Source organism: Silurus meridionalis, chromosome 28 (genome assembly GCF_014805685.1).
Source record: "Silurus meridionalis isolate SWU-2019-XX chromosome 28, ASM1480568v1, whole genome shotgun sequence".
NCBI lineage: Eukaryota > Metazoa > Chordata > Actinopteri > Siluriformes > Siluridae > Silurus > Silurus meridionalis.
The window spans coordinates 7919515-7944979 of record NC_060911.1 but is presented as its reverse complement, the minus strand read 5'-3'; the positions used below and the strand labels follow the sequence as shown (position 1 = coordinate 7944979).

At 35.6% G+C, this 25465-nt stretch overlaps 2 protein-coding genes across 17 annotated transcripts in view; one reads left to right on the top strand and one right to left on the bottom strand.

Annotated features, from left to right (window-relative positions):
- Window positions 1–9261: 9261 nt before the first annotated feature.
- The window catches only part of nrxn2b (neurexin 2b), a 634852-nt gene continuing 618648 nt past the window's right edge, over window positions 9262–25465 (bottom strand). For 15 of the 16 annotated variants that reach the window (XM_046843331.1, XM_046843340.1, XM_046843334.1 and 12 more), the window contains 2 exons: window positions 22396–22471; window positions 9262–12388 (listed from right to left, as the gene is read on the bottom strand). In XM_046843331.1, coding sequence (XP_046699287.1) covers window positions 11523–12388; window positions 22396–22471 — 942 coding nt within the window. In that variant the 3' untranslated portion in view covers window positions 9262–11522. The remainder of the gene's footprint in view (window positions 12389–22395; window positions 22472–25465) is intronic. The other variant, XM_046843343.1, reaches the window with a different exon arrangement.
- LOC124381576 (gamma-crystallin M2-like) lies at window positions 23837–24610 on the top strand. Its single transcript, XM_046843348.1, has 3 exons — window positions 23837–23920; window positions 23998–24243; window positions 24335–24610. Exons 1-3 carry the CDS (start codon window positions 23912–23914, stop codon window positions 24608–24610), a joined length of 531 nt encoding a protein of 176 aa, XP_046699304.1. The 5' UTR covers window positions 23837–23911.

The following is a 25465-nucleotide window of genomic DNA, read 5'->3' as shown; positions in this document are numbered from 1 at the left end:
TAAAAAAGGCTACCAACATCTTTGACATGTACATGTAGCGATTAATGCAAATACAGTGTCAAATGATCATGCGACTGTTAAAAGAGGTAACCAGGTGAAATAACATCCTCATAAACGTCTGTGGTGGCTTGACCTTTAATAAAGATTAAGGACTTTGCAGGACTGTGACAATATCCGGTAGGTTCTAGCTAATGTAAAAATGGTAGAGAAACCCAAACACACCTCATTATAAACAGTAAGTATTGAAATCCTTGACACTAAAATTTTTTTCTTTCAAGGCCCACTGATCAGCATTTGACAAGCAAAACATGTTAGTACATGAACCCATGACAATCTCTGAATTAAATCTAATCTTATTAGACAAACACTCCCATTAACCCTTACAACCCTGTTCCAATGTTCTCAGTTTCATAATTCAGGAATCTTTTATAGTTCAGAAATACGCTGGATATTATTAGAAACTGCTGGATTTGCATCTATATTGAGGAATTTCCCAGCAGGCCATCGTGCCTTCACGACAGGGAGAATAATCTATTCTTGCCATTTTAAAAGGACATCTCCACTGGACTCATATACATGGCAAATTGAACTAATCTAACCTTCCCTAGGAATCCCTTGAGGGAAGGAAAAGCTATGGCATGTATAAATTCATGCAGTGATTGCAGTGTCAAAAATGTAGTCATAATATCAGGGAGAAAAATAAAGCGCTCAAAAATAGGTCAGAGCTCTAATAGTTAAACTGTGGATTTTTTGATGGATTCCACACTTAATAATAATTCAAGTAATTCCAAAATTGCTTAATTACTTCAGCAAGCTTATTGCAAAGCACACATCATAGATTTTCAAATTATTACAACTCTTGGGTAATATCATTTCTGAGTAGTTCCTCATCACGTTTCTAAACGTAGGCTAAATACAAATACATACACATACACACACACACATATACACACAGTATCTCACAAAAGTGAGTAAATCCCTCACATTTTAGCAACTATCTTCTTAAGGGACAATACTATAGAAATAAAGCATGGATATTTACTGTCATCTGAAAATAACTCAACATATAGCCATTACTGTCAAAACAGCTGGCAGCAAAGTGAACGTGTCAAAACAAAGTGTCGATATTTTGTGTGAGCACTATTGTTATCCAATAGGATCCTCTTCCACTCCTCCATAATGACATCACATAGCTGCTGGACACATGGTGCTTTTCCACCGTCCGCTTGAGTTTGCTCAATAGGGCTCAGGAATGGAGACATACTTGGCCACTCCATTCCTTACACCTTCAGCTTCTTTGGCAAGGCAGTTGTCATCCTGCCAGTGTGTTTAAGGTCATTATCATGTAGGGAGGGCATTATGTTCTGCTTTACAATGTCACAGCACATGTTGGAATCCATTTTTAGCCTCAATGAACTGCAGATCTCCAGTACTAGCAGCACTCATGCAGCCCCAGACCACAATGCTACCACCACCATGCTTGACACCTTCTGAGCCAAACAAGTTTATCTTAGTCTCATCAGACCCCAGGACATGGTTCCAGTAATTCATGCTCCTGGACAGGTTGTCTTCAGCAAACTGTTTGTGAGCTTTCTTTTGAGCCAGCTTCAGAATTCAATTCAATTCAATTCATTTTTATTTGTATAGCGCTTTTAACAATGAACATTGTGTCTTAAAGCAGCTTTACACAGATCATGTGGTGATAAAAATAAATAAAATGTTCATTATAAGTGTAAGTTTGTCCCTGATGAGTGAGCCAGTGGCAGAGAAAAACTCCCCGAGATGGCAAAAGGAAAGGAGAGGCTTCCGTCTGGGATGACGGCATGCAAACCGACTTGTTGCAGCGTGAGGCGTGTGGTCTGAGCACTGACAAGAGGACCTTTCGCTTCTGCAACCTCTGAAGCAATGCTGCAGCATTCATGCGTCTGTTTATTAAAGCAGCTCCTGCACCTGACGCACTGCACAAGGACTTAATTGATCTACCCTTGCTAGGAACACCAGTTTTGGAAAACCTCTGTATGACCCTGGCCACTGTAGTGTAACTCAGTTTCAGGGTGTTACTGATCTTCATTGACTAAAATATATCAGGTTTTATTTCTTTAGTATCATCCCTTGAGAGGATATATTAAAATGGTTGCTGAGGGATATAATCACTTTTGTGAGATACTTTGTGTGTGTGGTGTGTACAGATAGATAAAGAGAGAGAGAGAGAGAGAGAGAGAGAGAGAGAGAGAGAGAGAGGAATTTGCCCTATTTTTTATATATTATTTATTATTATTACCATTATATTAATATGGGCAGAAGTCTGAGATTGCATTTGGGTGTACTTTCTGAGTGGCATAGATGGCATCCTCTCTATTCCCTGTCAATAGTCAATTATGGGCATCGGTCAGCCTTCAAACTCTTTAGTTAGCAGTAGATAAATGATTGAAGAGACCTGGCTCTGGCTTAAGGGTGGACATTGGATTTAGATGAGGACCACCTATTGCCTTTCTAATTGATTCTAATGTCTTTTCATATTGTTGCAACACCTTTTTGGGAGTTTAATTTGAAATACTGTTATTTAATATTATGTTAATATTGTATAAATGAATAAATCTTTGTGCTAAAACAACTGAAATAAAAAATAAATAACGTTAAGATACTGGAATTTGTTTATTTTCTATGAACTGTCAAATTGAAATGGTTTTCATTATAAAAAAATATAAAAATCGATATTGATTGATTGTGCAATATCCTGCTATAACCCCCATCCTGGGCTGATGCCTTGCTGTTCAGGTGGCGTACATGTCTTCAGGTGCAGAGACACTACAGCAGCCATGATGAACGGTGAGCAGAAAAGTACTACTGCTGTGCTGTAGAATTGGGACATACGTACACACTGTTCACATTCAGCCAAAGACCCTGGAAGTCTCATTATAACCCTGCTGGGCTGAATCCCCACACTACATAGTATCACTCAGCTTTTGGGACTGAGCTGGTTTAAATGTGGGGTGTTGACGAATGAGTCTGTTTGGCTCTTGTTTAATTTATAGGAAAAAAAAATGGCACTACAGCAGCTGCAGAAGCAATGCTTCTTGTATTTGACATCATCTCTCTCAAACTGTAACCAGCCTTTCCAACCAGTGCTCGCCAGAGAACTCTTTCGACCCAAGCACACGCATGCAGAGGACAGGACCTTGTTTCCATGGCAACTAGAAAAAAAAGGGAAGTGAGCAAGTGCACTGACGTAAGCGTGTATGTTTGCGTGCGTGCAGGAATACATCTGGGATCACGTTTCCGCATTGTACTTCACACTTTCTTTTTTATCTTTGATCTTCCTCCCTCTTTCCCAAAAGACACCACCTTTCTACCTCTGTCACACACTTTCCCTCTCGTCCACAGAGACTCTTCCATGTTACAGTATACTCTCTCCCCGACAAGGCTTTCTTTTACTTTCTATACCACACACTGCAGTATTTGATTTAACTCCTGCCACTCCGAGTGAGAGAGTAAGGCTTCGTATTTGACTTTTAAATAAGGGATGAATTTGTGTCATGCCTACTAGGATGTGTTCTTACATCCATCATGCAAGACATATCCTGGAGCCACTGGCACAAGAACACTGGCAGACCACTGGAGGCTTTGATAAATTATAAACACTGATCTGGGATCAGTCGTAAAACAATAAGAAGGAGAAAGTTAGAGAATGAGTGAAAATCAACATCCTACAATTTATATAAAGGCTTTCATTATTGTATTCAACTAATATTTTAAATATATTCAAAAAATGTGCTACACTACAGAATGGCCTATAATACCCAACAGACCTATAAAAACTCAAACATATACAGAGTTTCATCAAGAACTCAGAATTCTCAATCTGTGCCTCACAGAAATGTAACAGTACAAGTAGAAGTAATACAAGAAGAACATCAAAGTAGCTTAGAAGAATTTTTTTCTGTAAAAGGTTCTTTAAGGAAGCAATGTTTCTGCACATGTACCTTATAAAGCATGTTACGTCACTGCCCCGTCAAAAAGGAGTCTCAATTGTATTTATCAGAGGTAAAGCAGTAACCAAGAACCAACTCATTTAATGAACATTTCACAGCATGAACCATAACAATCAATAAAATATATAGTGTGTCATTCTGTTACAATTCACAAATTGTTGTTAAATAAGAGGAATAAAACTTTGAGTCTTGGTCTTATTGGAATAATGATCAACAAACTGGTGAGACGATCAAGTCTACTTTATGTCAAGCAGCATTACGCTACATCACCTGTAAATTATTTTTTGTATAATATGCGTAAATTGTTTTATACACGTAGCCTGGGAAACAGGCTCTTATGTGAAGTATCTGTACTGTAGGTTATAATGTATGCAAATTCAAATAAAATGATTCCAATCTATTAGAGGGTTTCAGTAATGTTATCATATTTACGACATTTTACAAAACCAGTTTTGTCAAAAAATCCAAATAAATCCAACAATTTAGAAATCTGGGGAAAACAAAATCTATTACAGTAAAATTTTTTATATTCAATTTATTCAATTAAAATACAATATAGACAGGCATATACATTTATATATATACCCATATTCAGGAATCGTTTTTATTAATATTTTATTACTTTTTAACGATTTGAATGTTGATATGATTAAATGAAACAATTGTTTTTTTAAAAAGAAATCATTATATTATATTACATTTGATTCATCTTCTTGAAAATCATATCATAACATAATATTTGCAAAATGGAAACTTATAATTCGATAAATTTGAACTGAATGTTATTTTGTGCTTCTTTTTTTTAAACATGAGCTGCTAAACTGAGCTAAATATGTGATTAATGTATGAACATGTTTTTACTACACTTTCAGTAACACACAGCCCCCAGGCTCATTTTCAATCAAGCTAATATTTTTTTTTCCAAATTGTGCATTCTATATCCGAGCCGAGCAACAAATGAGGCCAAAGTATGGATTTGACTATGATACAGTCTCAACAGAGGGACTATTAGATTTGAAAGCCATGAAACCTATTTTTCACCAGAAGCCCTGATTAAATTGAGGACAGTTGAGAGTATGTTAAAGGTGAATTGATTAAAATTGAGCTAAATATTACAGTTTGGAAATGTGATCTCTGGCTTCCAAGTCAAGTCAAGTCAAGTCAAGTTTATTTCTATAACGCTTTTCACAACAGACATTGCCTCAAAGCAGCTTTACAGAATTTAACAGTTAAGGTGAATGGTGTGTATTTATCCCAGATGAGAAGCCATGGCGACTGGGGCAAGGAAAAACTCCCTTAGATGTTATAAGGAAGAAACCTTGAGAGGAACCAGACTCAAAAGGGGAACCCATCCTCATTTGGGTGACATCAAGAGTTTGATTATAGTCTTCAAACAACACAGAATATTGTAGAGTGAGAACTAACATGAGCACTGGAATGTGTGATTATAAGTAATGTTCTTTCTACAGTCTTATATAGTCATTGTGGTTATAAATCTAGGAGCTTCTGAGCAACTCATAAAATAGCTCAACATTTGAGATCATCACAGATCCAACACCAGCTTCTCCATGCCAGAGCCTTTAAACACTCAAGGAGGTCCACTGTCCAAACTCCACATGAAGTGGGATCCAAATGGCGCTGGTACGTCTCTAAATGGTTTGGGATGTTTGCGGGGTCGGCATCTACTTCTTTAGAGGTCCACAGTCTTAATGAGACGGGACGTGACTGGAGCTGGCGCAATCTCAGGATGTCTCGGGATGTTTAGAGAGAGAGAAGCAGTGTAGAGGAATTAGCGTAGCTGCTGTTTATGATATTAACAGCACAAGTTGATCATGTGCATGTGATCAGATGTACTGGAGCACAAGGTTATGATGCTTCCACTGGAGCAGAAGGAGAGGGTTTAGAAGACATGAAGATGAGCACTAACACTGCACATACTGCATTATGCTTGCTTTTAGTTCATCTGTAACTTGAATCTATGCTGCATTATCTTCTTTTTGTTCACTTGATGTGCTGCTGAGTTCCTGCAAATGTAACTTTGAAACAAAACCAACTTTTCCACCTACCTTGAAAGGCAGAGACGTTTCTCTTACTAAAGGCTTCCATGCATTTCGTTTGAGAGGCAGTTAGGTATTCCCTTTCTCTCTCCAGAGAGGATCGATGAGAAGATCATTAATAACCATGAGCTCACATGGCAGTGCTGGGATTTGGAAATTCAATTAAAACCTTGTGTAATTAAGTTGAGAGAGAAAGAGAGAGAGAGAGAGAGAGAGTTGTTGACTCGCATCAATGAACATCCCAATCTCCCCTGAGCAAGCAGTGTTTTGGACCACACAGGTTTCACATCACTTGGACTCTGCTGATATCTCACCCTCTGACTGCGCAAGGAAACATACAATCCATGAAATAATGAAAGCTTTAGTAGGTGAAGCAGCATTTTCACTCGCCGGGTGTTTGCTCTCCTAAAACACACAAGTGCGTCAGTTAATTACTAAACCAAACCAGGTGTGTTAGAGCAAGCCCTGTGTGTGTGTGTGTGTGTGTTTGTGTGTGTGCACTTTCAACTTCCAGGTGTAGAGCCAATGGACGCTTGCGAATTTAAATAATTAAAAAAACTTTTGAAAGTTTTCTGAAATGAACATCAGGCCTGAGTGAATTCTTTTTCTAAAAACTCCAGCTGAATCCCTCCCTCTTCACTCATTCACTAATCCCTTTATAGTGCACACCAGTTGAGTTCACTAATTCTTTCTTTATTTTGTTAATTTGATCGTTTGTTTATTAAGTCCAAAACATACATCAAAACGGCGGAGATGTGAAAACGAAACTAGAGGTACATATTATTAAATTGCAAAAATATCAAAAGGATGAAAGTGACCTTGTCTTAAGAGCTTTGGAGTTGCTGGAGGAAGTAAGATTGTGCAAGTAAGATGGAAGTAAGTAAGATGGAAGTCCCGCACAAAACAGAACAGGCCGTCGTGGACCACTTTGTCATAAACATGACATCCACTGTACCTTGCATTAACATCTGTGGCGTGTCTGTCACACACCTAATAAAGAGAACACGACATCTTTATTCACCATGATAACTATTATATAAAAAGGATCAGAAGAATCACCTGTTGTAATAAAACCGTATCTGTCTCATCATATGGTCTTTTCCTCTTTTCCAAAAAACATTCCACTGTACCAGCTGTCCATCAAAAGCTGTCCAGCAATGTTTGGTTTGTAGTCATAGCTTGAGGTCTTCATTTATCGATGCATAAGAGGCAAAAGTGGTAATTTCTCAATATGCAACACCCTGCATAACATGCAAGTAAATAAAATGGGAATAAAATAAAAGTAAAAAAAAAAATATCTTTTATTCTTTGTGTGGCCTGGCACCAAAAGATCCACGTCCTAGTTCCAAATGGCTAGGGAAGCCTGCTCGAGCTGACTCCATATGAGTTGCAGAGAGGCCTAACAGATATACTACAGATATTAAACAAAAGCTAAGACTAATCTATAAAATATACACTACTTGGACAAAACTACTGGGACAAATGATTTTTCCAGGGATATGTGATTCTTCCACAAACTTGTAGTTGGAGGCACATAATGTCTTTGGATGCGGTAGATTTAAATGTACCCTTCACTTGAAATAAGTGACCCAAACCTGTTTCAGCATCACAGTGCCCCTGTGCACAAAGACAGCTTTTAAAAATATTTGCTTTACATGGGTTGTAGCAGAAGATCTTGAGTTACAGTGTGAGAAATTGCCTGTTGGTGGAAAAGTGCCTGTTGGCCATAGTACATTAATGTACTATAGTACATCAAATGTATGTTTGAAATCAGTGCATTAAGGGTATAAAAAAGTGAAAGATTGTAGGGTATGAAGTCGTTACGCAGAATTCAGACAAAATTGCTGATACCTGATAAAATGCACTACGTGTGAGCAGAGTTGGGAAGTAACGAAGTACACAAAAATCTGTACTTTCTACTTCTTACAATTTAAAACAAGGTTTGTTACTTTAGTTTTAATCTATATTGTGACATGATCAATTTTTCTTCTTGCTGTGCAACGTTTTTCAGACCATCAACCTATTTCTTGTCATGGTGCGGCTTTTACAATCTACCACTGGTGTATCGTTTCCTGGCTCTCACACACCACAAATGTAAGCTAGCCGACAAAGCTAACAACAATCAGGGCAGAAGCAACCAAGAAGTCTGGGGTTACTGTGGATGAGGCAGAGGAAGTCAGTGATGTAAACATGCATGAGAACAGAGACATTCCTGATCACCATCACCTTTTCTCTGCTTGTGTTCTATATGGTGGATGTTCAGATTTATTAGATAACAAAACTTTAAATACTTTTGTATTAATATATTAATATGATGTGAGGTCCAGTTACCAGCATGACACTAAAACAGGTAGTAATAACAGCTACTTTTTACTTAAGTTTCATGTCAGAGCCCAAACTTCTTTACTTTAACTTGAGTGAAAAAGTGTAGTCAGTACTTCAAGTTTTACTCTATTAAAACTTGAGAATCTGTACTTCCACTTGAATGAAGGATGTGTGTATTTTTGCCACCTCTATGATGGAGAAAGGAAGTGGGTTTTATAAAAGCTTCAAACTTCAAAAACTTCAAAAATTCTCCCATTAAGATTTAAGTTTCTCACAGTTTTTACTTTTGTTCTTTGTGTACTCACTTTGTGTCTCAACTACTTCATCTTTTATTTATTTTAGATTTAAAGTAAACAAAGATTTTTAATTGGCCCTTTTGCTAGTAGATTATAATGTGTGCTTTGTACCTCAAAATTCTGTATTTAATCAACATCTTTGACTTTTTTGCTTCAAAATTATTGAAAGAATATACTGGATTTCAATTGATTACAAATCAGAATCTCTTAAATCTGACATCTCAAAGTGATTTATTACACTTATGTGAGATTTGTAAATTAAATACTCAAAATACTGAATGTGAAATTTGATTTTCTCTCAGCACAACAACCGCAGGTCAAAATGTAAAGAACTGTTCGAGTGGTCGGTACAATCTGGATTCTGAAATTTGATTCCGTCATAGTAATGTGAAACGCTCTTGGGGCTTAGAGCCATAAATGTTTAATGTAATAATACTAATAATACTAATAATAATACCAATAATAATAATCATAATAATAATAATAATAATAATAATAATAATAATAATAATAAAATGGTCAGGATAATTTTGAGAATATGCAGTTTGTCAAATTGGTCCATTGGTTTAATAAAGACATGACTGCGAAGAGTAAGAAGTATATAACCAATTTTATTCCCTTCTGTTAATATACACATATTTAGAGTCATCTCACTGGAACACTTTACAAGAACATTTAGAAAGAACAGGGGGGCACACGGGGTGGGGCGGGTTGCGTGGATTTTCTTTTGATGGAGGAAAAAAAAAAGAAAAAATAGCAAAAACATGAAAGACCTGAGGCATACACACACACATACACACACACACACACGCACACACACACGCACGCGCACACGCACGCACACACACACACACACAGATGCTTTGAAGAAAAACTAAAGTTTGTTGGATCATGAAGGTCTGCCATGTTGGTTGATGGAATAAAATACTCTAAATGAAAAGTGAGAGTGTGATGAAGAGGAATTTAAGGTAACGTTGTAATGTTGTAAACCAGATTCTGTTCAACAAATCAAATTTACTTCCCATGTTCACCAATCATCATATTTTTTTTTCTCCAAACAGGGGTTATAAAGTAGGGAAAACACATCTTTTTTAAGTCTTAGCAGTGGGATGAGTTTCAAATATTTAGACATTTCACAAACATTTTTTTTTTTTTTTTTTTTTTTTTTTAATTGTTCTTGTAGTAGAGTTGAGAATATTGGAATACTAAAGTTCAAGTTGTACATCCTCAAAGAATGAAGCTTTCACTTTCCTCAGAGTGTTTATTTTTTTCCCCAAAGTTCACACTGATACAGTCTTTTCCGTCTTCCCTTGCTACTTGCTGCAGCAGCAAAATTTAGAACACGGTCACTTGCGATGAACTTTCACATTCCCCACTGCCAAAACACCGGGGACTTGCGGCATATTTCCCTATAAATGTCTTTTCCCTTTTTAGATTATGACAAAATGTAAAAGAAAGATGGAAAAAAAAATCAAGCACTCTGGTCCATAGCTTCTGCACTTTCTTTATGTCCATAGTTTTTCATAATGTTTTGTTTTTTCTCTTTTTCATGGACACGTTGCATTGTGGCTTGTTCCAGAAATGCACAAGGTAAAGAAGGAAATTGACTCACACTGACGACCTGTTATCACCTCAAAGCAGGGGACAATTTTTATCTAACAACTCCCTTTCCATGAAGTTGTCCTTGAGTTGCTCAGTCGTCTATACACACATATATATATAATATTTCTAGGGAACAAAGTTCATTTTTCTGCTGTGAGATGTTTCTTTTTCTGCTTTTTCATATATGATTTCATAACCTTTAAAAGGGCTCGACGTCAAACCCTAAAAACAAGTGGAGGAGATCTGCTGGAATGAAGGACAACCAGGGGTTTGGCCTCAGAGCGTTTCGGTGGCTTCGCAGCAGCCATGGATGTCGAGTTCTCAAATTTCCATGGTTAGACTTGTTGCGACTTTTTTTTTTTTTTTTTCTGATATATGTATTTTTTAAACTCCACAGAAACTCAACAGGTTATTGTCTCTTTTTCATTAAGGAATACTACATGCTTGAAACACAGCAGAAATTATGTTGCATCAGCTCCTGAGCACCGAAGACAAGGAGAAGAATTTGAAGAGCACAAGCCAAACAGGGAATTAAGCAAAGAGAGAGAGAGAGAGAGAGAGAGAGAGATTGAATGAGAGTGAATGAGAGAGAAATATGACATGAATACTGGGAGCAGAAAGGGAGGCAGGTTTGACACTGAGATGGTTTGGCAGTAATTTTTGGACTGGCACAACTATTTGGTCTTCACTGTCTTTCAAATATCCCCAACTTTCCAACTCAGCCAACACTCGCTTGGTTTTTGAACATTGCTCATAAAAATACTTCAGGTAAAGCTAGCCTTACTGACCATCTTCATTAAGAAGGAATCTTCTGGGCTTGGCACATATTGGTGTTGCAACAACAGGTTAGGTGATCCTGAAAATCCTGAAGACCCATGACTACCATGGTATTTACAACGAGCAAGCAAGTGTGTGGAATGGTTACAACGGAACAAGTCCACTGTGCATTTATCCAACAGTACAAAAGTTATGAGGAATATTTACTGAAAAGTCAAAGGGAAGAAAGCAATCTCAATCTCTCAATCTTTATCTCTCTGTCTTGGTTGTTTCATAGACCTTGTTTGAGAATGGTGACAACAGTTGGGAGGGGTTTACAAGAAATACCGTCTTTCTACCGTCCCTGTTCCCTCAGTATTCCACCTCTCTCTCTCTTTCTCTCTCTCTCTCTCTCTCTCTCTCTCTCTCTCTCTCTCTCTCTCTCTAGCTTTCACTCTCTCTCTGTTCTGTTTCTGTCCCTGTCAGGCCTGAGCTCAGACATAGTATTCCTTGTCTTTGTTCTTCTTGCTCTTGGTGCTTGTTTTGGTTGTACCAGACTGCTTCTCCTTCACAAGTGTCCCATTGCTCTGTGTGGCTGAATTGCTGATGTAGTTGCGGCTCTGGTCCACTTGATAAGATCCTTCATCTCTGTTACGATATTTGTACATGGCGTACAGGAGGATGAGGATGCACAAAGCAGCTGCTGCAACAATCCCCACCACCATCCCCGTGGTGCTGCTGGACTCCCGGAACACTTCCACTGCTCCAGGAGGGCCTCGGTCAGGAGATGAAGGCTCTGCAGTAGGAAAATTAGGAGGGTTGGTTATACTCGGTATGTTTCTGTGCCGCCCGCCATGCTCGGGATCCCCAGAGGGCTGGACGGGTGGCAGGAGCACTTGATCTCGGGTGTTCATTTTGCCTGCTGGAATATTAGGGCCACTGTTGATGTTAGGTTTGAGTCGTGGTGAGGTTGTGGGGGTGGATGGAAGCAGGGGCCGCTGGGAGTTGGGTGGATGCCGAGAAAAGTGGCGATCACCACGCGGGTTTTCGGCTACTGCCGGAGGAGGAGGAAGCACGGTTCGGTCTGTGACTAGGGGGGAGTTTTTGTAATAGTCCTCATCATCTGACTCGGTCATCTCACCCGAGCCGTAAGCCGAGACCTCCATGGCCTCCTCACAGTCCTCTTGGTCCATTGGACATGGCATGTGGCCATTGGAAGGGGATGTGGACTCTTTTGTGGTCTCGAGCAGTGTGAGGAAGGGATGGTAGGTAGGGGGTGGAGGGATTACTGGGTACCTTGTTGCAACTGATGGGGGATCTAGAGAATCCACGGTTATTATGGGCAACACTAATTCACCTCCTAGGATAAGAAAGAGACAGGGCAAAGGAGAAAGAGCATTAGTAAATATCTGCGCAATCTGTATACTAGATTAAACCAAATCCAAACAAATAGTGAAAGAAAAACAATAGCAGAACAGTTAAAAAAACATTATTAGAACACTATGACTTAGAATGAGGTTAGTTTAAGTTTAGTTAGTGATTGGTTATCTATTTAAAATGTTAATCAGAATGATCTCAACTCTCTCTTCCCTGAACCTGGCTTAAATGTAAAAGTGCATATATACAGATAAGTTGCTCATGTACAATCTGACTCATCTAAATGATGCTATCTTTGCTATCTTTAGCTTTACCATCTACAAGCTACAAAAGCCAGAGTGTTAGTGACGTTATTGTTTCACTAAAATATGTAGAAAAAAACAACAAAACACAGTTCTAAATACAAGCGCCTTACTATCCTATGACTGCTCTCTCTCTTTCTTTCTTTTTCTCTCTCTTTCACAGATTGGATGGGTTAAATAAGATAGCAAACCACATAGTACAGGTCACTTACATCAACAAATTGGCCGCATGATTTTTGCATGAAAAAAAAAATTACAAAAAGAAAGCTGTGTAAGATTGTTCTTGGATAGTGATAAACAATGTTCACCCCAATTTTCAAAGCGTCTTTAAATCTCGTTAATCTGCCATTCAGTGTTTTTTTTTTTTTCTGTGCGATTATAAAGTATAATCCCTCCTCCCGAAAGACATTATGATGACTGGAGAGGGTTTCCTCTAATTATTACAATTTATATGCAAATCTTTCAGAGTAAGTCTAGGATATTTGGAATAATTTGTAATTCATATTCAAACTATATTCCCACCCTAAAAAATAACAACAATTTCATAAAATATATCATTAACATTCAATCCCCAATGCAGTTTCATCTTGTCAACAATTCTTATCCCAATACACTTATTTTATGGACCAGACATTTAATGTGTTCATTAAATTCTAAGAATAATGCAAATATTTTCAATGGCAGTTTTGCTTTTAGTTTTTTGCTTTTTCTAAAATTTGATAAGGTGTATTAGTACTAATGGAAATGACACCCATGTGCAGGGAAATGTTTTTCCCCATCGTGCCCTTGACATCAAAATGTTTCCCCCCAAAATACAGTCCTTTGTTAAACATGAATATGTCTATAATGCTTAAATATTTTGCAAACCCACAAAGGAGAACAAAAACATAGCAATTAACAAAGGCAGGTTGTAAATACTTGAAAAAACATTATTTCATACATTTCTCAATTTTGGATTAAACCCTCCCTCGTCTGTAACACACACATACCCCTCCCAAAACCAATAATGTAGACTAGATACGCTAATGTTTTAATAGTTGTGAAGTTGTGTGTAAGTTGTACTGATGCATCATTGTGCCTTAAGGCTGAAGGCACTATTTGCTTAATTCCCAGAAATCACAGCCAATATGAGACAGTATTATGTGAATGAGATACAGAACATTTATCCACTGCTTAGGCAGATGAATTAATAAAAAAAAAAAATTATAATCCAGTACTTAAGGGATTAGTTTTTCACAGATAGTCTCCAATTATATGGTTGAAGCATTCAATAATTCAGAAAATTGGCCTTTTGAGATAAGGAATAAGAATCCATTTTATCAGAGACTATTGGAGGTTAGCAAATTATTTTACTGTTTAGACAATTCTATTAAATACATTGTGTCTGGATTTTGTATTTAAAAAAAGCCATTCGAGTGATACCAAGTACAATAGCTTTCATTTCTATAAATGTAAAAAAATCTTTGTAAAAAAAAAAAACAATGTCTAACAAAAAACCAAGGGGTCTATGAGGTGGTGGTGTTGCTATGTTGTAAGACATGGCCACCAATGAATTTTTTTCACGACCACTGATGCAGTGCAACTGAAGAAATAACACAGTACTTGGCCTCTAATTAATTATATGCTGTAAAATCGAAAGAAAAAAAAAATATATTTCAATATTTTTTGAAAGAGATCTAGGTTGTGGCCACAATGATGGCTTTGACACACCCTAAGAATGGCCTTCCTGCCATGTGAGTGGTGTAGCACTTAAACACTGGTTTAAATGATAACTCAGATTGATTTCTCAAAGATGCATGCGTGAGTACTTAAACAGACAGAGATACAATGTGAAACAGTAAAAGGACCTTCAGCCTTAGGACGCAATATAAACAGATTTTCCTGAATGTGTAGCTGAGCTCTAAAGAAAAAACAGCTGGTAGTCAGTAATGTCCCATTAAACCTTTGTTAGTTTTAAATCATAAAATATTGCCAGATAACAGGGTAATGCAGAAACACTCAGAACAACCAAGATACTGGTTATGTGTATTATATAAGACTGCTTTGATGCATTCTCAATCACTGGTCAGAACAAGTTGGATATATTCCTATAACAACAAAAGTAGTTTGTGCTATTTGCATCAACATATATATATATATATATATATATATATATATATATATATATATATATATATATATATATATATAAACACAATATGGTGTGTTTTCATTGCCATATGTTCCTTTTATGTGAGAAGTTTATTTCACATTTTTAGATGAAGTCTCCTATTTTCGCACTTTGCAACTCATACCAAGAAAGTCTATGGAAACAGAGGAATTTGGGCTTTCCACTTTCTTGTTAACACAACAAGCTGTCATTTCTGGCATATTACAAGCTTTTTACGTGAGTAAAATAAATTAAAGCTGCATTGATATTACAACAATATTAATATAAGTAATAACGAATACACAGTGTAATGAAATAATTAACATTGGAGTATCAGCAGTAATTTACTCCATGTTGAGTCGTTATTATTTTTTTATAACAGCATTATGCTATATTCCATGAATACATCGCTATCAAAAAAGGAGTGTGAAATTATTTGGACAGTATCTGACGCTGTACTAATTACATATAGGATATAAAGGGAATGAAGAGCGGGGTCATGGCTATAGCCTCTGAAGAACATTGCACCCATATTAATAATAATAATAATAAAAAAAGAATGCAACACATCCACCCCAACTCCCTTTGTGAGCTTTGGAAAGTAATATTAGCTTCATATGTGCCAGAAAGGATAGATAGTTCTCTAGTCTGATACAAAAATATGAAAGGAATGGACCTATAAACCAACTTTAGAAAGCCTCAAATGTGCATAACAGATAAATATTGGATATTTTCAACATTTTGACACAAGTATATGAGGTAGATAATTGATAAAAAACAGCAAATTCCAGATTGACTAATGGCTGTTTTAGCTATGTTTAAATTACCTTCATAATAACAAAAAAAATACACGTGACTATCAAATTCCCACATGGACCAAATGTGGTCATTTTCTAATCTCCACAAAGTTGAATGCACACAATTATATCTAATATTTTACATGCTGTAAGATCAGATTCCAGCAAACTGGTTCTGTGTGCAAAGCGAGTTTTATTTATACATATTGTGTTAATGGTCAAACTCTGCAGTGAAAGTTTGCCATAAAAGCAACTGTGATATGTAAATTGTAAAATAATTGACATTAATATTTTGTCTTGTTCTTTACCACTTGTACTACTACTACTAATAAACGTTTAATTTTATAACAAATTATTTATGGATTTATGTTTCAAGCTTCGCTTTTGGTTGAGGAAGATGGTTATTAAAATGGTTTGGGATCAACAAAAATGGACTGGAAATGGAAAAAAACACTGAATAATTTAAGCTGTTCAGTTAGCCTAATTAAAATCCGATAATGGAATAAAGGTTGCAATCGAATGTATAAAAAATGTACAGCGTATGCTCATTATATTTCATAAAGCTTTGAGCTTTCAAGTGAAATGACATTTTATCTAAGAACTCACTATCTACTAAGAAGGTATACATGTTTTTAATATTCAGACAAGACTGAGAGTTCTACTGAGCACACACATTATAGATAAAGTATTATAAATGCTTATTGAAAATTTTAAAATGAACAAAAAGTGGAGCACAAAAAAAACCCTTAAAAACCTACTCTTAAAGCAGTTGCATATTAATCTTAGTAATTATATTCCCAATAATATTGCTTTCAAATTTGGCATCCACAATGTAATTTGTACTTCTAAGACTAGTTTAATTTGGGATGCGGTTTTAAATATTACTGAAGTAAAGATAAATATTACCTTCATGATTTTTAATTTTGCTCTGTTTTTCTTGTGATTTTAGTAAGTCTTGACTAATGAATAGGTTTTAATACACTACCATTTTTATACAGATACTACACAGTTTTAATGAGGAAAGATTTGGAAGATGGCAAAAAAACAACTGATCCAGCATCTGTATTAAATTTATACACAATATAAAAAAATTGATAAAAAATTCACACAAAAAAACCATCCTCCATATTATGTAAAGAAATTCTTCTGCATCAAACACTAATGACTGATAAAATAGAAAATAACCTGCAATGGCCTATTTTTCTTTCCTCTCTTTTGTTTATATTAGTTTCTTTCATAAATCTGTCTGTGCTGTTTATCTTTTTTCTCTTATCGTTTGGATCTGCCGCTATGTGTTACTTGAATTTAGGATCAACAGGTTCAACAATAGTTACTGCTAAAACAGAGCAGCTATTACACAGGTAAACAAAGGTAATTAACTATATAAGAGAGAGAATGTGGGTGGCTGAGTTTGCTTTAAATATTTTTTTATATTGAATTTTATTATTGGTTATGATATAAAGACATCAGCAATTTTGTTCCAGTCAGGAGGTACTAAGACCTGAGTTTGTTATATATGATGCATGTCCATATGATGCAACATATTGTCTAGTTTCATAAAAAAAAATTTCACATGGAAACATTTATGACATGCAGCCATAAAAGGTTTTGTTAAAATCTATTTTTGCGTCTCTGATGGCTGATGTCAGGCGAACATTGGTAGGGAAATAATATTCAATTCAATTCAATTCATTTTTATTTGTATAGCGCTTTTAACAATGAACATTGTCTCAAAGCAGCTTTACACAGATAATGTGGTGATTAAACATAAATATGTTCTTTGTAAGTATGTTTGTCCCTGATGAGCAACTGACTACTTTATGCTTAGTTGGAAGGATTCTTTTAATTAATATCTTTTTATTACATCATTTAATCATTTAAAAAAGCTCACTGATTTTAGACATTTTATCAGATAATAGTTTCTTGGTAATTTTTTGGCTGTTTTCCAGAATTTAGCTTAAACAACATCTGACAAGTTGTTACACCTCATCAGCTTCTTCGCCATATATCACTGGTGACTGAAATCTACAGAATTTCTCCTGTCATAAAATGCTTCGAACATTTACAAGTGATTTAAAAGCTACAAATTGTTGAAGTTTTGCCACTATATTGAGCACACACACACACACACACACACACACACACACACACACACACACACACAAATATATATCAAATACACAGTGGAACCTTGATACCTGCGACCTTAACACTCACGACCTTGATAGTTTGCAACTTTTTTTTTTTGGAACCCGACTGTGTATCTCGCGAAATATCTGATAGTTTGTGAGAAGCCGCGAGTGGCTCAAAGGTTCGGAGTAACATTTAAAAACACAGTTTGTACTAATAAATTACATAAAAATTGTTTAAAAACTATTTTATTATTGTAATATTTATTTGAAGTAGTAAATAAAAGATTTATGTAATCTATAAGTAATTCACTAATTTTGTTGAGTTTACAGTACAGATCATGTACAATTCCCCTTGAAATAGGAACCATCAAAAGGAGAGAATGAAAACCTCGCTATTTTTTGTTATTCGTCTTGCATACAAATGCAAGCTACGAGAATTTCAACCCTGTTCACTTACAAATGTAAATGAAGGCACAAAAAAAAAAAATACTCTAAATCAAATGTACATTTAAATTAAGATTGAACTGCCATATTTCACATTCAATATAAGCGAGGTCTTCTTGTAATTTCACTTGACCAAAATAATTGTCCCAGCACTATTTCATTTAATAGTAAGTCATCCATAACCATTTTTTTGTTTGAGTAATTACATCAGAGTGAAACTGCGATATCACTCATTCCTTCAAATTAACGCTACACTTCTAAATGTTATTCTAGCAAAGTCTCCACAGCTCATTAGAGGAACGTCCTTTTACATGCATACCAAACAAAAAAAATCTGTCAGATAAAAAAAATAAATAAAAAGCCCAAACAGATGATTCAGCAAGTGTTGTTTGTTCATTGAGTACCAATTAACATTTTGCCACAAGGTCTTCAGTGCACAATGTGCATTTAAAGAAAACGAGCATGGAGGTTTAGGGTTAGTTATAATGGTGCTGTGATGCTCTTAGGGAAAGCTCTCTAATCAAAAATGTTTTACTGTTCTACCCTAATCGATTCGTTTATGACTGTGAGAGTTTATAGCCTGCTGTTGCTTTATTTTACTGCTTTGCTTGAAATGGAAAAAAGTCCATATACTCCTCTTTTTATAGCATGTTATAGTGTTTTAGTTAATATTTTAAGCCAAGCGTTAAGCAGCTTCTAGATCTTGAATAAATAAAACATTAAACTAACAATGGATTCATACAACAGAATAATATTTGGTGTAAAGGCCCATTAAGCAGACGATTGCTCTTGTTGTTTGTGAGTGTATTTGATGATTTGATTGTCTTTCATTCACAGGTGATGTATCATCTTCTGCCTCCTTTCAGGCCACTTTAAAACATGTACTGGTAACGCATTCAGTTTTATTGTTCAATCCGTCTTCATTAGAGGTAGGCAAAATATCAGAAATTATTGTCTCACTACACGTATTGCCATCTCTTCCCTTTTCTGTCATATGCATAAACAAAGTTCTACATTAATGAACCGAATTTCCATATAGGTTGGAAACCATCATGATATCAGCTTGATAGTTCATGTGAATGTGTGTGCTTTGAAGTATTGCTGGGAGACTGGGAGAAAAGTGTCAGTAGGCCAAAAAATAAGGACATCTGCTACTCAGTAGAGTAAAACACAGAAGGGCCTGGTACTCTACCCATGCAATGAAATGTTATGATGTCAATAAAACATGCGTGCTCTATACATGCCTGCCAGGAAATCAAATCAGAGCTAAAGAGAAGCGGAAAGATGATGGAACAGTTCACATCTGTAAATTTTACTGTCTACTGTCAACTACAGAATTATTGGCACCCTTTGATATAAAACAAACAAAAAAAACATATTTCAAGCTCAAACATAGTTATGGTATGAATAAAAAAGGTTTTTAAACATAAAAACAAAAGAAAACCTAGCTTAAATACCGAGAAGAGAACTTTTATATTCTTAGATGTGTCCATGTCTAACAAATCTGGACTCGAGACCTATAAAATATGAGTTACTATTTTGTTGAAAGCTCCACTATAGCTACCTTTTTCCTAAATGAGTTATGAGCCAACAATAATTCAATCATTTTGGACTATATGTAAATAGTGTGTATGTTTATGAGTGTGTCTGAAGGAATCCACTGTTTGTGTTTTACTGCATTGTGTTGCTGGCTCATTAGGAAAGAGAAACCAGAAGCCAGGCTTCATTAGTTGATGTAATTAGGGATGTCTAACAAGGGCAGAGATTAATTAGCCCAATGAGATAAAACTCTGAGAAGTGAAGGTCCATGAGACGTTTCACAGGACCCCAAGATCATCATCACAATGCAGCACAATGCATTTCCTCCTCTATCCTTCCCCTGCAATAAAAAAACAAAACAAAAAAAACGAAATCCCTGTTTCCTCAGGCACAACACAAGAAGACACACATGTCAATGATCAGCAGTGTTTAAAGCTGAAATTGCATGTTGCCCACCCTTTTCTCTGCACCCTTTTCTCTCTCTCTTTGGGGTTGAATAACTGAATTAACCATTGTGTGAACAAACGTTCAATGCAATAAAATCCACAATAGTGATGTATATGACTAATGATATATTAATACTTAATGATATATTAAACTTTTTGGTAGAATCTGAGATCAGTGTATGATACAATATGTACACTTTACACTGCTATGTAAGTAGAATAGAGAAATATACAGTATGGTATAGAATGGCCTTTATGAAATAAGAAGGAATCTCTGGTCAAACCGCAGGACCAGCCATAATACAGCACCACTGGTGAAGATTGGTGATACTGGGGCTTGAACCCCCGACTTTCTGATCAGTAACCCAGTAACCATTGATTAGCATGGCGGATTCTCAATAGACTGTGATATTGCCTCTTTAAGCCACATGAAAAACAAATACCACTTGCTGAAACATATGAAAAACTTTACCATTATATATTCCTAAACCTCCAACAAAAACAGATAAAAATGTATAAATATATATTTTAATTTAATGTTAAACTAGTTTTAATTTCTATTACTAGTCATTTACTTTTACATTACTTGAAAAAATAATTGTACTATAATAATATAGTTGATATAGTATAAAATATAATTGTGTATCTTTTACTACAATTGCTTCCCCTGAGATTCAGTGGCAACCCTTAGAATGTTTTGTATTGTTTTTACAAACAATTATACCTGTTGTTTTACGTCACCATAAAATTATTCACAAAAATTATTCATTACCAAAAGCTGGAAAACTGCATTATAAAGCAAAGCTTAACAATAATGATTGATTTCAATCTAGCGTTTGTCCATAATGCACATTATTATATGTTATAGTGTTATAATTCACAAATAAGTACAAAAATGAATCAGAACAAATTATGATGATTCATTCAGATAATTGCCTGAAAAGTGGCAAATGTTATAAATAAAAATGTCTAATAATAAGTTGGCCATCTTTACATTTTTAATAAATCAGATTATTTAAAATTTCTTTTCCAATTAACTTTGTCCAGTTATTAAAGAATTCTGACACCAATTTGAACATAACATGTTTAGCAGATGTTTGATATGAGGGATATTTTCTTCACAAACTCAAAACTTAATATGCAACTTAAAAAATGAACATAAGGTGATTGTCTCAGGAACAGCAAGATTGTTTGCCTTCAAATTTGATAAATCTAAAATTAGAAAGTCTTTAAAATATTGTAATTAATTCATTATTATTATTATTATTATTATTATTATTATTATTATTATTATTATTATTATTATTGGCAACAATAATGGTGCATTTTATGACAATTCTGTAATAGATGCCTCTGTCCTTGGTCCTGTTAAGTAATATTTTTTACTTGTCAAAATAAGTAACAAAAATAGCTATTGTTGTACTTGACAATTAAATTAATGAAAATAATTATTACTTTTTGTGCAGTATCTAATTTTTCATGGAAAAGTGCTTGGAGGGGCCAAACCCCAGTTCTGTTGCAGTATATTGGTGTGTGTGTGTGTGTGTGTGTGTGTGTGTGTGTGTGTGTGTGTGTGTGTGTAACACTCCTACTACCAACTACCTAATATCATAGTAGCTACTATGATTCCTAATAAAACTCTAACAAGTCTTCACTAAGAAACAGATTAATGCTCAGGAAAGCCCATTGTTGTTAATAAAAATAACAAATATAACAAATTAATCAGTAAATTAAAAAGACGCATCACAGAGATTTGCATCTGAAGATCTCACAAATAGAATTAGGATTAATTACTTAATGGATGTCCTCATGTTGACAAAAGGAATATCTTTACACATGTTTTATGTACACATGACTACTGCTGTTTAAGGTTTTATATTTATTTTTTGTTTAGCCTAATGAATTAGATGTACCTAAAGAACGATACATGTGCGAAGGGCTGAGATCTTATAGTGTAATAGAATTTATCTTGGCTGTTCTCAGTTGATCAACATTCATTTTTAGAATATATTAAATACTCTGGCCCATGAGGTCAGGAAACAATTACATGCATAACCTGTATAACATAATGGCAACACTACTGACCAATCACAGCTGTATTTATAAAACCACAGACTTTAATTAATGTGTGTGTCCCATTAATCTCCATGAATACACCCCAATTTAGAAAAATATACTCACCGCCAGGCTCACACTCCTCTAAATCCTCATCATCACTCGGACATTCTGCTGATGCTACTAGCAAATCATCTGTGTTCTGAAAGAGAAAAAGCAGAGAAAGTGGTGGGCCGTCATTGTGAGCAAGGTCTTCTCTGCACTTTGAACACTGCAGGTGCCCTATTGATTTAAATCTATGTAGCTTGAAGCTGTTGCTTTAACCAATCAGATTGCAATTTGCTTTCTCCAAGGCCCCCTAGAAGGCATCTAAACATGTCGTTTGATTGGATGGTCAGAGCGTGTACTAATCAGTACTCAAACCGCATCTGCTGCAAACTGCACAAGCTCAAACATATTTGTGTGGATTTAATAGCTGCTTTTTCGTTTATTCCACAATGGCTGACTGAGGAGAAAAAAATGGATTTGGTTGACAAAATTTTCAAGACAGTAGTTAAGCTTTTTTGTGAACCATTTATACTTTAGTTTTTTACTTTTGTGCAAAAACACACATTCTGCCTTTATTTCAAATCCCCAGGAAAACCAGATTAGTTTGACCTGGAGTTTTGTTGCGGTTTGCCGTTTTTCTTCCTTGCCCTTTTGTTCTTCATTAAAAAACCTTCGTGGATTTTACTTCGGTTTCCGGCACGTTCTTTCGCCTGACATATATAGACAACTTTCTCATCAATTATTTGTTTTATCTAATATTCAAGAAACAAAAAGTCATCCATTTAAGAATATAAAAACAGCACTGCCTTTTTAAAAAAAAATTGAATGCATTGAGATGACAACAATACCTTCAATTTTAATCATTTACATTTTAATTGACACACATTTGCTTAGGCCCATGAAAATATTTTATGTGCAGCCAAATGTGCAATGTACCATGCAGTAATCTACAAAATGCTCATTTGCCCTTAGCAAATTTCAGCTATTTCATTTTTTGCTATTTAAATTGGTCAGATTGGTGTCAACACTAATCGGGACTAAGGGGTGAGAAAGTGTCCTTAAAGAATTAAACCTTCAGCTGATACATACGCTGTAGTTGCAATACATATTCTTGTTAATGAAAAAAAAAAAATAACTTTTAGGCATCAATTAATGAGTCAATCTTCAACTACACAGCATGACTGCCTTTAACACAACCACCTATTTTGTCATCAGTGCTCAACTGTTAATTTTCCTGTTTTGCAAGCAAATAATTCTGCTACATAGGTACAATTCAGCAGAACATTTCATTACTGATTATACCAAAGATTGACATAATGTAGGTGCTGCCAATGCTATTTAAATAGTAAAATAATGCTTTTCATTTGAAACTACTGACTTGCCAATAGAAACTTCTGGAGACTGTATCACATAGAAAATGCACTGAAAGCTTTTTAGCCCTCTATGGGCCTCTGTGCTAGGTTGCTTGGTCATGAGTTTTTACAATAGGAGGCACAAGTTCTTCAGTGCTGGTCCAATATAAATGCAAGGGTTAAACCAGCCAGGATGTCAGTTCACCAGTTAGAAACAGCTTGAACAAACCAAAACAGCCATCATGGGAAAGGTAATCATCAAGACAAGCCTTAGCAATTATATTGTTGTGATTCATTAATATTGAATTTGCCCTTTTTGCTTAAACAGGTGATCTTCTATGAGGACAAGAACTTCATGGGGCGCTCCTATGAGTGCACCAGTGATTGTTCTGATATTCACTCTTACATGAGCCGCTGCCACTCCTGCAGGGTGGAGAGCGGCTGCTGGATGGTCTACGACCGCACCAACTACATGGGAAACCAGTATTTCATGAAAAGGGGCGAGTACGCTGACTACATGAACATGTGGGGCTGGGGCAACAACTACATCAGGTCCTGCCGCATGATCCCCATGGTATGTTATTAGTTCTCCACTTCATTTCAGTCTAAAATTTGGGATTTAGGGTGTATTTCCTGGTGTACTGACTCTTACATTTCCAAAACAGTACAGAGGATCCTACAGAATGAGAATCTATGAGAAGGACAACTTCATGGGACAGATGAATGAGGTGATGGATGACTGTGATTCCTTCATGGATCGCTACCACTGGTCCAGCGGCTGCATGTCCTGCAATGTGATGGACGGACACTGGCTCATGTATGAACATCCCCACTACAGAGGCAGGATGTGGTACTTCAGGCCTGGAGAGTACAGGAGCTTCAGGGACTACGGTGGCATGAGGTTCATGAGCATGAGGCGTATCATGGACTCCTGGTATTAAATCAGTTCAATTGAGTATGCAGTATCCTATTTTCAATAAAAACTGAAGTATTAAAAGTGGCTGCTGTTCTTTTATTTCTATCTTTACTTCTTTTATTCAAAACTATCTGAAATTATCATAATTAACTAGTTCCCTTATTTCTTGGGCAATTACTCTTTTAGAGGGCTAAAATTTTATGAAGGGGCATTTCACTAGTTCATTAGTGAACACCTTTTGAACTTGTTACTAATTTCATTTGGGCTTTTAAAATTCTCTTTCAAGCAATGTCGTTTCCTCCAAATCCACAGATTTGACAAATAATGGAAATTAATTATTTTTGCCAGTAGTGCTTTGTTCAATTTACTTATAATTAACACAATAGGTTAATATATTCTGAGGCAGACTTCAGACAGAAATTCTTCGTAGTGTGTAAAAAAAACAAGGTTTTATCCACTATTGAAGGTCTAGACTTGCAAAAATAGCAATGATTCTGAGCTACAGTAGCTTTCGCACCTTCATTTTCATAAGATAATTGATGCTAGCACTTTGATATATAAAAGGAAATGTATTTTTATGCATAAATTCACCACCATTTAGGTGCTAATAATAAAATAAGTGCAGACATTGCAGATTCATTCGAAAGATCAAAATGACAGCTACAGACTTTAAGCTTTAAAGAAAAACATCTCAAACTAAACTCTTTCGAACTACAAAGTAGATACTTTGTTTCAGCCACTTCCTGTTTGTTTGAATTAACCTTATGGGTTATATTTTTATATTATATTAGATATATAATAGGAATGTCTATTGATTAAAATACTTAATCATGATTATTTGCAACTTTAAATGTACCTTAAATTATTATTTTAAGTTTTT